This window comes from Pseudopipra pipra, chromosome 6, assembly GCF_036250125.1.
Source record: "Pseudopipra pipra isolate bDixPip1 chromosome 6, bDixPip1.hap1, whole genome shotgun sequence".
NCBI lineage: Eukaryota > Metazoa > Chordata > Aves > Passeriformes > Pipridae > Pseudopipra > Pseudopipra pipra.
Genome location: NC_087554.1, coordinates 41,365,283 through 41,379,888, shown reverse-complemented (window position 1 = coordinate 41,379,888; position 14,606 = coordinate 41,365,283). Strand labels below are relative to the sequence as shown.

Here is a 14,606-nt window from a genome sequence, read left to right as displayed (position 1 = left end):
TGTGCAGAGAGGATTTGTCAGCAACTGTGGCTCTCAGCTGGCCTCTTGGTGGTGTGGTACCCAGTGCAGAGCTCTGCTGGAGACAGACACTGGAGTTAGCAGTATCCCCATGCTCAGAGAATCACAGAATGTCCAAGGTTGGAGGGGACCTCTGGATGTCATCTTATCCAACCCCCTGCTCAAGCAGGGCCACCAAGAGCTGGCTGCCCAGGACCATGTCCAGACGGCTTTTGAATATCTCCAAGGAGGGAGACTCCATAACCTCTTTGGGCAACCTATGCCAGTGCTCAGTCACTGTCACAGTAAGAGTGTTTCCTAATGTTCACACGGGACCTCCTGTATTTCAGTTTGTGCCCCTTGCCTCTGGTCCTGCCACTGGGCACCACTGACTTGGTGCTGGAATAATGTTTATCCTGATCCCTCTGGTGGAAAGGAGTGAAGAGTCTGGGCTGACTCCTCACATCTTGGTAACAGGGAAGTCCACCCTCTTCTCACTGTAGTGGGATGGTCTGAGAGGGCAGCTCAAGCCCACCTTGCAGGCCAACAGCTGGGTGATGGCTTCTCTGGGTGAGGATCTTCCCCAGTCGTGGCTAGAGCTGGGGCCTCACTCTGTGCTGTGCCCTTCTACTTGGCAGATTTGGATGAGTGTGAGGACCCTGCTGTTCAGTGCCTGGGGGGAGAATGCAGGAACACTCCAGGCTCCTACAAGTGCCACTGCCAGGCTGGCTTTGAGCTCATCAATGGCACTGTGTGTGAAGGTATGAACCCCATCCATGCAGCCCTCTGGGTGCAGTACCTACAGCCTCCCTGTGGATCCCCCTTCTTTCTCAGCAGGGGGGATGCCAGTGCCAGTGCAGGTGATGCCACCATGCATGGCACATCCATAAACTTGTAGTCAAATTCAGGATCACTATGGACAGAGAAGATCTCTGTCTCCATGGTGGGAAAACCAGGGGCCAGGAGCCCTTTAAGGGCTGCCCATAAAAGACTGGGAAGAGGGAATCTATGTGGCTTTGGTGAAGGATGTCCCCCAGGGCTGGATGCGTGGCCCTGACTCTGTTCCCTCTGCAGATGTGAACGAGTGCCTGAACAGTGAGATCTGCAGCCCCAATGGCGAGTGTCTCAACAGTCATGGATCCTACTTCTGCATTTGTGCTCCTGGTTTCTCAAATGTGGCTGGCGGAGTCAGCTGCCAAGGTGAGCTGGAGGGTGGCAGAGACATACCTTAGGTCCTGCCCCTGCTGTGAGATCCAGGTTGATGTTTTTGTCCTGATTTCACAGATGTGGATGAATGTGCAGACAAGTCCCGGTGCTCACAAGGCCAGTGTCTGAACACAGAAGGCTCCTACAGGTGTCTGTGTGAAAATGGATTCAAACACTCCCAGGAGACTGATGACTGCGTGGGTGAGAGCTCATCATTGGGGAGATTAGCCCCCTGGAATTTGAGGGGATGGATGCAGCCAGTGCAGGGGAGAGGGCAGTTCTGCTCCCAGCACCCAGACTTGCTGGTGACTTGTAAGGAGGACTAGTAATGGCTCAGGGCTTCTGGCCAACTGAAATTAACTCAGATGCTTCAGCGAGGAAGCAGGGTCCCCATCTGACCATCCTCATCCCCTTGCTCTCCTCCCTGCAGACGTGGATGAGTGTAAAGAATATGGGGATGCCATCTGCGGCACATGGCGGTGCCAGAACAGCCTGGGCTCCTACCATTGTATCATGGGCTGCCAGCCTGGCTTCCACTGGACCCCCTTGGGTGACTGCATTGGTGAGTACAGCCTTGGGAGTCCCGTCCCTCCCCCTGGCAGGAACAGGATGGCTGTGGGACATTTCTGCCGGAGGCGTGAGGGAGGAGGAGGAGGAGGAAATGTGTGGCTGGTGGAGAGGCAGATAATGCTGAGAGCTTGTTTTTTGGCTGCACTGCCTGCTTGCGTCTAGACTTCTCTCTTCCTGGCATCTGGAACAGACACCTCATTGTGCTGCTTTCCGCTCAGGGAGAGTCCTGGGCAGGTTACAGCCATTCCAAGCTTGGTTCTGAACTGCAGCTCCCCGTAAGCTGTGCTTGCTGGGGTCAGTTCCAGTCACCTGCCTGGCAGGCCTGGGTGAGCAGAAAGGCTGCTGGTGCCACTGTGCGCTAAGCTGGGAGTCTGGCTTTGGAGCCCAGGCTCCAGCATAGAAGAAAGAGCAAAGGGATTTCTGCAGTTTTTGAGGCTCCCCCTAGCTCAGGGAAGGCTGCAGCAAGGAGGAGCTGCTGCCAACCACTGGGCTCTGGGCTGCGCCAAGACTCAGATGTAGCATGTGGAGCTGCTCCTGGGCTTGGGAGCAGTGGGCTGTAGGCATGTAGCTGCTCTGGCTGCTCCAAGGAAAACTCTTCTGTGCAGCAGTTGAAAGGGAGCAGGGCTGTAAACCTGTCCTCTGTAGGCAGAGAATCCAGTTGTGATTGTCCCACCACGCTCCCTGGCACTATAGCAGTTGAAGAAGGACCAGGTCAAGAAGAATGGGTCAGGAGGGTTTCATCCTTCATCTGTCTGCACTTGCCTCACACCGGTTGCACGCTTGCATCTCCTGCCAGTGTGAGCCTGAAGGCTCTGTGTCCCTTTATACCTCTGCAGGAAACTGTGCTGCCTTCAGTCACCCCTGCCAGCCACCTCCCATATTTCCCATCCATTTCCCATTTCCACTTTGCTCTTGTTGCTCTATTCACATGGCCTCTTTGCAGCTCTCTATGTTGCAGGAAGCTTCTCTTTAACACACACACTCATAGCAACTCATAGCACAGTGAGTGAGTTGGGCAGTCAGACCCAGTCCCTCACATCATGGGAACGCCTGCCCCGGCCCCAGATCTTGGGGTCAGAGCAGAAGGGCCTGGGTAGGGATGTCCACTGGGAGAGGTGGGGTCTGGGGCAATTCCTGCTCTCCACTCCGCTGCAGACATTGACGAGTGCGCCAACGAGACGCTGTGTGGGAGCCATGGCTTCTGCGAGAACTCAGATGGCTCCTTCCGCTGCCTCTGCGACCGTGGCTATGAGAGCTCTGGGCACTACTGCATTGGTGAGTCCGCCAGGGTCACTCTGCCAGTCAGCGAAGCAGAGCCATCAGTAAGTAGATGCCAGGCTATTGTCCCTGCTGTGTGATGGCTCCCGGACCTCAGATGGGGACTGCATCCACACTTGGAGAATCGCACACGTGGACAGGGCAGCTTATGGAGTCAAACCCCCTCCCAGTAGATCTTTGTGATTGCAAAGGAGCAGGGCTCTGAAAAAGCAAGTGGTTCCCAGTGAACGTGGAGTGAACCTTTTCTGTCCAGGTGGAAGGGAGGTCCTTGGGGGATAGAGGCACTAAAGGTGCTAGAGAGGTACTTTGATGGGTGCCTGTAGAGAACAGGCAGGGTGTATTATAAGGAAAAACATTTTCACCATGAAGACAGACAGGCAGTGGAACAGATGTCTACGATGGCTATGCAGTTGCCATCCTTGGAGGTTTTAAAGACCCAACAAGACAAAGCTCTGAGTAGCCTGGTGGGATTCCATAACTGGCCCTGCTTTGAGCTGGAGGTTGGACTAGAGGCCTCCAGTGGTCCCTTCAAACTTAGATGATCCTGTGATCCAGCGACCCACTGCAGGCTGGAGTTCAGAGCATGAAGCTCTTGTCAGGCTTGTGTTGAGCCACAATTTGAGCACAGCTCTCAGCTCATCCCTAGTAGCTTCCATCTCTCTACTGAAGGGTGATCTCATGCTGCAGACCATGCCCAGGCAGGGCTCCCACTGCCCACTGCTGCCCCTTGCTTTGCAGATGTAAATGAGTGTGAACTGATGGTCGCCGTGTGCGGAACTGCACTTTGTGAGAATGTGGAGGGATCCTTCTTGTGCCTCTGCCCCAGTGACCACGAGGAGTACAACACAGAGGCAGGGCAATGCCAGCCCCGAACTGCCATGGGTGAGTAGGCAACTAGGACAGAAGCATGGGTGACAGCTAGAGCAGGAGTGTGGTAGCCCTGGCTGGGGTTACATAAAGCTGATGGACTGACAGGGCTGTACAAGCCTCCATAGACATGGGCACACTTTTGTCTGGGGAGAGCTGAGGAGCCTGGAAGTGCGGACCTGGGAAGGCCACACTGCCAGTGGTGGATGTACTCTGGGACCGTCTAGGTGTGGGATGCTGTCTTGGGGTGCCAAGGACCCCATCCCATCCTTGCTCTGCTGTCTTCTAGAGGGCTCCGACACACACGCAGCCCACCTCTCTGACAGCGCAGAGCGCAAGCAGTGTTACTACCACATCAGCGACGTTCGCCTGTGTGACAGCGTCCTGGCCAAGAACATCACCAAGGAGGAGTGCTGCTGTACTGTGGGGGCAGCCTGGGGTGACAACTGTGAGACTTACCCCTGCCCCATCCTAGGCACAGGTAGGACTGCCCCACCACAGTAGGCACGGCCAGTGCTCTGCCTGCCAGTTCCACCTTGGTTGCACTAATGAGCTGTTTCTTTGCTTTCCATCTCCCTTTGGCATCTGCCTCCTGGTCAGTGGAGTACCAAGAGATCTGCCCTCTTGGGAAGGGCTATATTCCCCAGGAAGATTTGCTCTCAGGAAAAATCTCTTTCACAGGTACTAGTGACATTTTCTTTCATTTCTTCCAGGGGGAAGAGGGAGGGCACTGTGAAAAAGCCCTGCATGGAGAACTGTCTCCCTGGGCCTGTGGTGGTGGATGCTAACATCCTGCTACTGCTTTCCTCCATCCAGAGAAATCCCAGATTGCCAAGGTGGAAGTGCCCCTCCCTCCAGTCCTGCCTCGCTGCTGGCAGTGATTCTTTCTTGGTGCAGATCTCCCATGCCCATTATGAACCAGGGATGGGGACCATTAAGACACAACCCTTCCAGTTACTGATCAGATCTCCCAGTGGCCAGCTGGCTCAGTCTTTGACACTTCACCTCCAGGGGTGTTACGTTCTTGACTTTCCAGAAATGCACATGAATTTCCTTTTTGTGAAAGTATCCTATTCCACATCATTCCTCCTCCTGCTCTGCCTGTGGGTGCTTCCCCTTTGCTCCCAAGCACGGGACCAGTGGGAGAGGTGGGGGCTTCATTTGGGGACCTGTCAGTGATCCAGGCCAAGGTGCCGTGCTGGCTTTCTGCAGGTACAGCACCAACCCACCTTGCTTCCATGGCTGCACTCCCTGAGACACTCTTTCCCTCCCTCTATCCCTGTCTCAGACATGGACGAGTGTGAGATATTTGGCTCCGAGTTCTGCCGCAACGGACAGTGTTTGAACACAGTGCCAGGCTACAAGTGCTTCTGCCGTACAGGCTACTTCTATGACTCCAGCAGGCTTGAGTGTGTTGGTAAGATGGCCCTCAAAGAGCAGTGGGAACCACACTGTCCATGGAGGGACAGCCATGCTGCTGCACCCAGACTTGTCCCTGCTGCCCACGGTACAGGGCCAGGTCTAGGTAACAGGCTTCCTGGAACCCTCCTGGGGAACAAGACTGGAGGTGGTGGGAGCCACTGAGGTCTCTGTTTGGGCAAGGAAAGGGTCACATTGCTTATGTCTGCCAGACTGAAACATTGCTCTGTCCTTGTGTGTGGGCAGACCAGGATGAGTGTCAGAACGAAGTGTACTGCATCAATGGTGAATGTCTGAACACGGAAGGCTCCTACCACTGCTTCTGCAGCCTCCCTCTTGTGCTGGATGCCACTGGCAACCGGTGTGTGAATTTCTCCAGCAGGGCAGGTGAGCCTGATCAACCACTGCAGCACACCTTTGCCCCACACATCCCGCCCCATGGGTGGGTCCACCACGAAGGACCAGTGGGTGGGAACTTGGTGTCTGGCAGGGATGTGCCAGCAGCACCACAGTATCCAGCCAGGGCAGGGAGGGGGGAGGAGCTGGGGCACATGGTCATCCCTCTCGGGACAAGATGGGCAGGTACTCTTCTGGATGATTTTGATGGCATCCTTTGTGTGTGTCACTCACAGATGCCTTGGAGGAGTATGAAATCCACTTGGATGTCTGCTGGCAGACCGTTGCTGACTACATCTGCCAAGACCTGCTGCGTGGCGAGCAGACCACGTACACTGAGTGCTGCTGCCGGCTGGGCGAAGCCTGGGGCCAGAACTGTGCACTTTGTCCACACAGGTCCTCTGGTGAGTAGGGTGGCATGGGCAAGCATCTCCCAGCAGAGGTGGGAATGGGCTGGGCTGCCACTGATCATGTTGTGCAGGTCTGCCGCATAAGGCTCTTTTCTGTATTGCTAAAACCAGCCCAAGGAATAGATACCCCCCCAACTTCTCCAGGGCTGAGCTGCACCAGTGAGTAGGATGTACTTGAAACTGGTTTGCAATGAGTCCAAGGTATTGGAGAGGAGAGTTCCTCTGTGCATCCCACTGCTCCTACATAGGTTAGGGGAGGTGAGGTAGTGGCAGCCTGAAATGGGAGCATACTGGGAGCTGGGGTTCTTGCTGCTCAAGCTGCCGGCCCAGACAGGAGGTGGTCTTCTTGAAGATGGGATCCCATCAACGAACTACAGAACTGCAGTTTTGGAGGGTACTGAATGCAGGCCTGGCTCGGCTGACCCAGTATGGATGCACACTGGCCATAGCAGACCTACCTCTCTTGAGCCAGGCTGCACTGACCATTCCTTTTCTCTCACCACTTGCAGCTGATTTTGCTTTCCTGTGTAATGGGGCCAGTGAAGACAGTGAGAGAGGGGCTGAGCTGCGAGAAAGACCTAGGTATGAGTATGGACCAGGCTTGGAAGACCCCCACTATGGCCTTCCCAGCCCTGATATGGGCCCCTACTACAACTACCTGGAGTCAGAGTATGGAAACCCTGATGCTGGATTCCCTCGGAGGGAACCCAACAGTGAGTTTCATGGCAGCCCTCTCCACCATGGCCCAGTGTGGTCCCCACCTCGCTACCTGCCCAGCCAAACTGGTGAGTACTGGGAGACACAGAGAAGTGCCTTCCCACCCAGCCTGTGTCCATGGGGACTGCCTGGCAGCTCCCACCCTGGCCAGGCTGCTCCAGGCTTGGAGCAAGCTCTGTTACTGGCTGTTCTGAGTCAGTCCTGGCACCACCAGCACTGTCTTGCTGCATGCCGGATGTCCCCTCTGTGGCTGGGTGGAGGGTCACCCTGCCTGACACCACCTTTCCCCTCTCCAGGCCTCTACGAGGGCTTCGAGGGGCTACAGGCAGAGGAGTGTGGGATCCTCAACGGCTGCGAGAACGGGCGCTGCGTGCGCGTCCGGGAAGGATACACCTGCGACTGCTTCGACGGCTTCCAGCTGGACATGACCCGCATGGCCTGCGTGGGTGAGTGCGACCGGGCCCCGCGTCCCCTGGCCGCGGCTGCTCCCTGGCGGTGCCAGCCGGGACAGCTGCCGGAGCTGTCCCGCTCTCCTGGCGATTCCTTCCCATACAGCTCGGGGGGACTCTTCTGGAGGTTCTTCCGGCCACTTTCTGCTGGCAGCTAGATCAGGGCACCTCTGGGCATCACCGGGAGCAGCTGATGGCTCCGTCTTCTCATAACACTCTTGTACATCACCAGCCACTGTTACTGTGAATAATGTCCTCTGCATTCACTACTGCCCTGGTGAAATTCCTCACTTTCCACCCTGCAGTATGAGACACGGTCTCTAAAACTTCTCTCTGCATTTCCTCTACATCCTTATGCCATGTCTCCATCCTTTTCACACTGCAACTCCCTAAGCCAGCTGAGGCCTCAGATCCTCAACAGAGCAGATGACGACCTTCTTTTACCTTAGGCATGGCACTTACTCCAACTCCCAACATCCCTACTGCACAAAACAATGGTGCAGCTTCTTCATATAGAACCCATCATCTCTGCCATTCCTAACACAGCTGGGCAGAATGGCTGCCTGAGCTGTTACTCCCTCTTATGCATTTAGCACTGTTTCCTTTTCCTTGGCCACAGTACTTTGCATTTGCCTTCAGTGAATTTTGTTTGGTTGAATTTGGACTGCTTCTCTCCTTGATCAGACTGAATCTGAACCCTGCAAAGCGCTTGCAGCCTGGCATCACACACATATATTTTATAAGCATGGGGATTCTTCCTTCATCTACCTTAATGACAACATTTGAATGGAGTGGGAGTCAGGACAGACCCCTGCAGGCTGTGCTTTAAAAGGCTTTTAATGTAACAGCCAGGTATTTCTAATTGTTTGGAGTGCAGCTATGTAGCTCATTGTGCAATTGCCACAGTTTAACCTAGATGATATTTTCTCAGTCTGTTTGAGTGTGTCATGTGAGAGTGTGTTGAAATCTTCACCATGGCCAAGGCACATCATATCCACTACTTCTTCCTTATCTGACAGGCCAGTTATCAGGTCAGACAAGGAAATCAGATTGGCTTAACATAATCAGGCCTTAACTGATCTGCACCAGCTATTTAATGACCCTGTTATCCTTTGGAGGGTTATAACCTAGTCACTAAAAAACCTGAACTGCTTAGGGGAGTGGGGGTGAGCAGACTGTAATTCTGGATTCTCCCTTCTCTGTTTTTGAAGATAGTTACAAGATTTATCCTTCCTTGCTTCTCAAGACCTCCTTTATGCTCCTGTCAACTTTGCAAGGACTGCAGGAGCATTAAGCATATGAACTTGGTGTTGCAGAAAGCCTTTACCAATATGGATATAACTGTTTTATCTATCTGAGTGTCAAACCTCTCCATCACAATGTGGCCTTTCCCTCCTTGTGCTCCTGCACCCTTGTTTAAACACTTCAAATGTGGTCTGTGCCCTGTCTGGTCACCATGAGTGTTTTTATGATGGCTGGAACAAAGCCTGTGTTAGCTGCTCCAGCCAGCTCGGCTGGCTTTTGTTTCCCCTGTTGATAAGGACTAGACCGACATTCACCATTGTTTCCTGCTAACGTATTTATGGAGCCTTTGCATGTTGCTTTTCATGCCCTGGACTAACTAGCCCTCATTTTACTCTGGAGACTGTTTTTTTTTCCCTTCAGTTCTGCTACTCGGTTCTTAGTCATCGCTGTGTTTTTACCTTGCTGCCTGCAGCTGCTGCAGTGCTTCCCCTCTTGTTTCCCTATAGGGCCAGCTCACCCTGGCCCCGCAAGGTGGGCTGCATGCCCCCACCCCTGCCTGAGTGGGCAAACTCCAGGACTTGGTGCAGCCTGCTAGCACTACTCTGTTGCTTCTGGCTTCTGGGTGGCTCTGGGCTAAAGTGTCGTTTTACTTCTCCTCTTGATTTGGTGGCCAGACCAGCCTGCTCGCTCTTCCACTTTTGCTTCCCCCTGCTTACTGGGCTGCAGAGCACATCTCCTTTGATGTGCTGCCTAACATCTCCTCCTTGGGCTACCAAGCAAGCCCATTCTGTTCATGGCAATGTTCTGGTCCTGAGGTTTAGTGCAAGTCCACAGTGCCTTTTTAACCATTGTTTTGGCTGCATATGAAGACTGCCTTGTTCCTCAAGCTCTCTCTTGTCATGTTTCCCCTCTCCTTCTTCCTCCCATGACTGCTGTTCTTCCTCTCACCTCCCTGAAAGTTTTGCTTCTAGCATCCCTCCCTGGGGTTGCACTTCTCTTTCTTTGCCAGATGGCCCTCTCCACCTATGCTAGGTGAGACACAGTCTCTAAAACTTCTCTCTGGGTCCCTAGGGTGGCAGAGCTCTTCAGTCCTCCTGGGGTCCATTGGTTACTACTGGTTACTCTCTCTCCCTTGCTTGGCCGGCTGAACCCATCAACTGCTCCCCACTCCCTGATGATCTCTGGGGGGCTGAGACTGGACTTTGTGGTTCAGAGGGGTTGGACCTGCCTTGGTAGGTGAGGATTTGGGCTCTGGAGGTCCTGTGACTGCAAACAAGGGCTCTGGGGTGTACAGGGGTGCTCTGTCCAGCTGGTTGCCCCATCACAAGTTGGTGTATCTCAGGCAGGGTGTCCAGGTAAGTGCATTTAGCAGAGCAGACCTGTCACAGTGGAGCAGCTGCTGTAGGGCTCACATGCACACCGTAGCCTGGTGGCCGAGTGAGCCCTTTGGCACAGTTTGCAGGTTAATAAAACAAGCCACTGTTTGTGCAGCACGAAGTCCCTCTGTGTTCTGGTCCTGGAGATGATAATTGGCCTCTCAGGGCCACCATCATTTGCCTGCTCAACCTTGTTGGATTGGGAAAGGGCATTTTCCAAGGCTTTCTCCAAGATCATAGGCTATCACAACTTATCAACAGGAAGCTGCCTAACCTGGGGGTGTCACCAGCTGCAGAGCATGGTGGGGCTTTTATCTAGTGTGCATGGGGCACAGTTCACTCCTGTGCTGGAGGATCCCAAATGCTGGGGATGTCACCCTTGGAGACTGAAGGTGCTCTGTGGATATGCTGAGGGTATGGGAGGCTGGTGGGGTCACAGGGGACATCCTGGAGGTACTGGAGGGGGGGGTAGGGAACCTGTGTGGGAGGGCTGGGGGAGGTGGCAGGAGTACAAGGAGATGTGGCTGTGGGCTGGGACTGCTCACTGCCACCAGCTGCTTCTCCTTGCAGACATCAACGAGTGCGAGGAGGTGGGCAGCCCTGAGCCCCTGTGCCGAGGTGGCACCTGCAAGAACACAGAGGGCTCCTACCGCTGCCAATGCTTGCCAGGCTATGTGGCCCTGGCCCGGTCACACCACTGCGTGCCCCAGACAGCCCAGAACCCAGCAGCTGCGTAGCTCTAGGAGAGCGGGGGTGAGGTGCTCCCCTTCTGCGTGTGGCTCCAGGACCTGGGAGCACAGAGAAAGGCCCCCCAGGGCTGCGGGTGTTCCAAGGCTCTTCATTCTTTCCCCTCTGAAGTGCACAACCTCCCCACCACCTCTCTCTACTTGTCAGGGCTGAGCTCCCAGCCTCTGCACCCCCCTTTGCCCTGCCAGCCCCTGCAATTCCTGCAGCAGAGCCCACCCCAGACCCCAGCACCTGTCACATTGCCCTGTGCCATGGAGGCTCACAGGATGCCTTCCTGTGCCACACAGCCCCAGCCTCTCCCCCTCACCCTGCCAAGAAAGGGGGTTCATCTCCCTGCCACCGCTGCACTGACCTAGTGACAAGCCTCACCCACACCGTGGGTGCTGACCCCACTACTTGTGAAGCGCCCAGGCCAGAGCTTTAAGGGTGGGGGGGCACCCCAGCTTTCTAGAGCTGCTGCCTAACCTTGGGGCATGGGGGAGAGGTCTAGAAGGCCTCAGGGCCAGCTCTCCATGCAGCCCTTAGCCCCACACTTTGCCTTTGTGCCCCATGCCGGCTGGGCAGGGGGAAGGGGAGCAGGTCCACCTTCCTTTCTGTAAAGTTGTTGGTGATTCTTTTTTTTTTTTTAACCGAGTCTGCTGGAAACTTCTCTCATGTTGTTAAATAAAACATTTATTTTGGGCCCCTGTGGCTCAAGACACTGGGGCTTGTCAGAACTGTGCTTGTCTTGCCTCTGCCAAGGGCAGGGCCATCCCACTCCAGTACGCCAATTCTTAGCCCTCTCAGCTGGCACATAGCCTCCTCCTGCTCCTGAGCCAGAGCAGAAACCTTTGCCAGGCCAAATCCCCAGCCAAGCCCCAGCCTCAGGAGTCAACTCCAGACCCTGCAGACAGCATGTCGGTTGTGACTGCTCATACCCTGCCTTGTTCTCGAGGGGGCTGCAGCTTCAGCATGAGAATGTGCAGTTACTGCAGTTAGCAAAAGCCGTCAGGCAGGTCTGGGATTTGTTTTTCCAGCCTCAGAGCTCACTAGAAAGAACTTTACCTATGCTGCAGCAAGCAAGGCTATGTTCTACACTACCACCTCTTCAGGGAGCCTTTGCACAATTTCAGGCCTGCATAGGACCAACAAGGCAGGAGCACAGCCAGACACTGGCTGGACACCAGCAGCAGGAATGCTTGGCTGCTTGCAGGTCACCCACACTCAAGTCACATACCACCTCTATCCATGCCTTCAGCTAAGAAATAAAACCAGCTGAACCCCAAGTAGAAGATGCCCAGCCAGTCTCCTTTTCCTCCCGCTCATCTCTACTCATAGAATACAACACAAGCAGATTCTGTCTAGGCTTTATTAAAAGGAAAGTTATAAAAAGAGATTCAGGAGCTCACAGCAGCTCCAAGTTAGTAGTAGTGCAAACCATTGGTTAGAGAAAGAATCATCCCTGCAGAGACATTGAATGCCACTTGGCTTTGCATCCACAAACACAAAGTTTTCCCAGCTGCAGTCCTGTTGGCTTGAGCAGGGGCTCAGGACAGAAGAGACAGCCAGCTCACAGAAAGACTCCTTCCCTCTGCTTCAGCTGCATGGATAGCAAATGCAGGTCCCAGGGGCATCACAATAGAGCAGGAGAAACACAGGAGAGCGGATGCAACCGGCATTCTAGAAGAGGCACTGAAGGGTTACCAGATAGCAGCTCAGACACTAGCCAGGTTCACTGCTGAGGATTTCTTTTGTGAGGACAGACAGCTCCACGTCAAACAAAGTGCCTCCACAGAGCAGCTGGAGGATGATGCTCAGTCACTCCTGCTCCTGCAGCAGACACTGCTGCCCCTTGAGCTGCTGTGAGAACACCCCAGGGGTGTCACCTAAATGTGGTAAGAGTGCTCTGCCCATGGCTGACCTTGCAAGGAACACAATGCTGGTTGCTCAGAGGCTGCAGAGCTCTGAAGTAAGCAGTAAGAAATGCTTATTATATAAAAGAATTTGGCCTGTGTTGTTTCTGTTTTTCCCCTCCCCAAGCCCTACTAATGGCAGGGCTCCTCAGCTGGTGATCTGCACTGGTATCTTCCAGCAGAACAACATCTGGTCCTGGTCATCCACCAACTCCCACTTCACGATCAGTTTAATCTGAAAGAGAAGAGCAGAGAGGAAAATGAGGGTGTTCAGGAAACCTTAAGGCAAGGGCATAGGGAGAAGAGTTATCACTTGTGTGGAACAAGGAGATTCTGGGAGCTCTGCACAGAGGACAGAGCTGGGGCATTGCCCTTGCTTGCAGTAGGTGGGCCATGCTCATGCAATGACTCCTGGAGTGGAGGAGGAGGGCTCAGTTGCATGCCACAGAAGACCTCCACACACTGCACTCAGATTCCCATTCCCTGAGAAAGCAAACAGTGGAAACAGCCTGCAACATCCCAGCTGAACTGCACTCCAGAGCCAAGCACCCTGAATCTGGGAGTGTTCAGCTGCATGCAGCAGACTCTGCTGGGAAGCACAGTACAGGAGGATACTGGAGCAGCTGAAGCCACTTCTCAGCAGCTGGAGCCAGGCTGCTTCCTCTGCTGGGTCTGTCCCAAAGTGGGATCTTGAAACTAGTCATGTTCAAAGCAGAAATAACACCACATAGTCTAAGGAGTCTTCTCTCCCTCACCAGAACAGAACAAGGTGTCTTCTCTTAAAGGCAGGTGCCCCAGTAAAGGTGGGAGCTGGGGAGCTGACCAGCTGCCTGCGTACTTACACTGGGGTACTCGCTCTTCACAGGGAGTTTATTCAGGTAGCTGTAAGAATGGCCCTTCTGAATGGGGCACTGGATCCCGGACTTGCATCCATCGGGCTCAGGAATAGGAAAGGGTATGTCCACGTGCAGCATCTCGCCGTACACCCTTGCTTTGCTGCCCTGGCTCTCGATCTCTGCAAAACACGGAGAATATGTGTATACCTCACACTCTCCTCTCCACATACCCCAAAGGCTGCAAGAACACAACTAAGGGACACTCCTCCTCCCACCCAGACCCCTCTCCATCCGCCCTTCCTCACTCCTCTCCAAGCAGTGGAACACGGAGAGGATTACCTCCCTCTCCCCACCCCTGCCGGGGACACGATCCTTACTGCTGGCGAAGGTGACGTTGATGCTGTAGGATGTCCCCTTATGCAGCAGGCAAGGCTGAGTGGGGCAAGGGCTCACGTTCACCTCCTGGATGCTGCCGTCTACGGAACCTGCAAGGAAAAGTCGGGATTACCGGGCCGTCTCCGCCTGCTTACACCCCGCCGCCGCCTCCCGCTGCCCCGAGGCCGAGCGGGGCCGGAGCCACTCACCACAGTCGACGAAGCGGAGAGGCTCGGCCAGGGCAGTGGCGGCGGCGCCCAGCACCAGAAGCAGGGCGAGCGGGGACGGCACCATGGCGAGGGCGGCGGCAGCAACTGGGAGCTCGGCACGGCGGCGGCTCCGCGCAGTCACATGAGGGCGGGGGCCCCGCCCGCCGGTCAGCTGGGGCCGGCTCCGCCCGCGGGGCCGGGCCGGGACCCACCACGCGATCCCGGGGGCGTCCTGGGGCCGGGCCGCCCGCCCCTGGCGCCGCGGCGGAGGGCAAGGTTGCACCGGGGAAAAGGGTACAGCGCCGTGACAGGACAGTGGGGGGGAAGAGGGTAGTGGGGGTGTGGTGTGCTGGAACAACAGCCCTTGGACAGACAGACACCCTCTCCAACAGCGCTGCCACTGGACATCCCCACTCCTGGGCTATCCTGGTGGAGTCAGTGCCAAAGGTAGCAGCCGGAGGACAGGCTCAAGTACAGGCAGTGCGATGGGCCGGGAAGCTCTTTTGCTGCTTCTGCTGAAAGGAGAGAAACATACCCCCCCTGCTGTAGTAGACCAGCCCATAGGCTTGTCTGTCGCTTCCGTCATATCTCGTGTTCCGCATGTTGAAAGTTGTCTG

At 55.0% G+C, this 14,606-nt stretch overlaps 2 protein-coding genes across 7 annotated transcripts in view; one reads left to right on the top strand and one right to left on the bottom strand.

The window, feature by feature from the left end:
- Positions 1-11,382, top strand: part of LTBP2 (latent transforming growth factor beta binding protein 2) — a 69,967-nt gene extending 58,585 nt beyond the window's left edge. For 5 of the 6 annotated variants that reach the window (XM_064658743.1, XM_064658742.1, XM_064658741.1 and 2 more), the window contains 14 exons: positions 636-758; positions 1,072-1,197; positions 1,282-1,404; positions 1,634-1,765; positions 2,929-3,048; positions 3,790-3,933; positions 4,208-4,399; positions 4,519-4,599; positions 5,207-5,335; positions 5,584-5,724; positions 5,970-6,137; positions 6,653-6,928; positions 7,157-7,306; positions 10,501-11,382. In XM_064658743.1, coding sequence (XP_064514813.1) covers positions 636-758; positions 1,072-1,197; positions 1,282-1,404; positions 1,634-1,765; positions 2,929-3,048; positions 3,790-3,933; positions 4,208-4,399; positions 4,519-4,599; positions 5,207-5,335; positions 5,584-5,724; positions 5,970-6,137; positions 6,653-6,928; positions 7,157-7,306; positions 10,501-10,667 — 2,072 coding nt within the window. In that variant the 3' untranslated portion in view covers positions 10,668-11,382. The remainder of the gene's footprint in view (positions 1-635; positions 759-1,071; positions 1,198-1,281; positions 1,405-1,633; positions 1,766-2,928; positions 3,049-3,789; positions 3,934-4,207; positions 4,400-4,518; positions 4,600-5,206; positions 5,336-5,583; positions 5,725-5,969; positions 6,138-6,652; positions 6,929-7,156; positions 7,307-10,500) is intronic. The other variant, XM_064658744.1, reaches the window with a different exon arrangement.
- Positions 11,383-12,011: 629 nt separating this feature from the next.
- Positions 12,012-14,143, bottom strand: NPC2 (NPC intracellular cholesterol transporter 2). The gene is made up of 4 exons (XM_064658761.1): positions 13,990-14,143; positions 13,783-13,890; positions 13,412-13,584; positions 12,012-12,804 (listed from the first exon to the last, which is right to left on the bottom strand). The coding sequence occupies exons 1-4, from the start codon at positions 14,072-14,074 to the stop codon at positions 12,718-12,720; spliced, it is 453 nt and encodes a 150-aa protein (XP_064514831.1). The 5' UTR covers positions 14,075-14,143; the 3' UTR covers positions 12,012-12,717.
- Between the last annotated feature and the right edge of the window lie 463 nt (positions 14,144-14,606).

What these genes read in the sequence shown, in the direction of transcription:
- NPC2 (XM_064658761.1), bottom strand. Translation starts at nt 14,074, where the DNA reads ATGGTGCCGTCCCCGCTCGCCCTGCTTCTGGTGCTGGGCGCCGCCGCC. An exon ending in TCTCCGCTTCGTCGACTGTG is followed by an intron (nt 13,891 to 13,989) that starts GTGAGTGGCTCC and finishes TTTTCCTTGCAG; the next exon opens with GTTCCGTAGACGGCAGCATC. An exon ending in CAACGTCACCTTCGCCAGCA is followed by an intron (nt 13,585 to 13,782) that starts GTAAGGATCGTG and finishes CGTGTTTTGCAG; the next exon opens with AGATCGAGAGCCAGGGCAGC.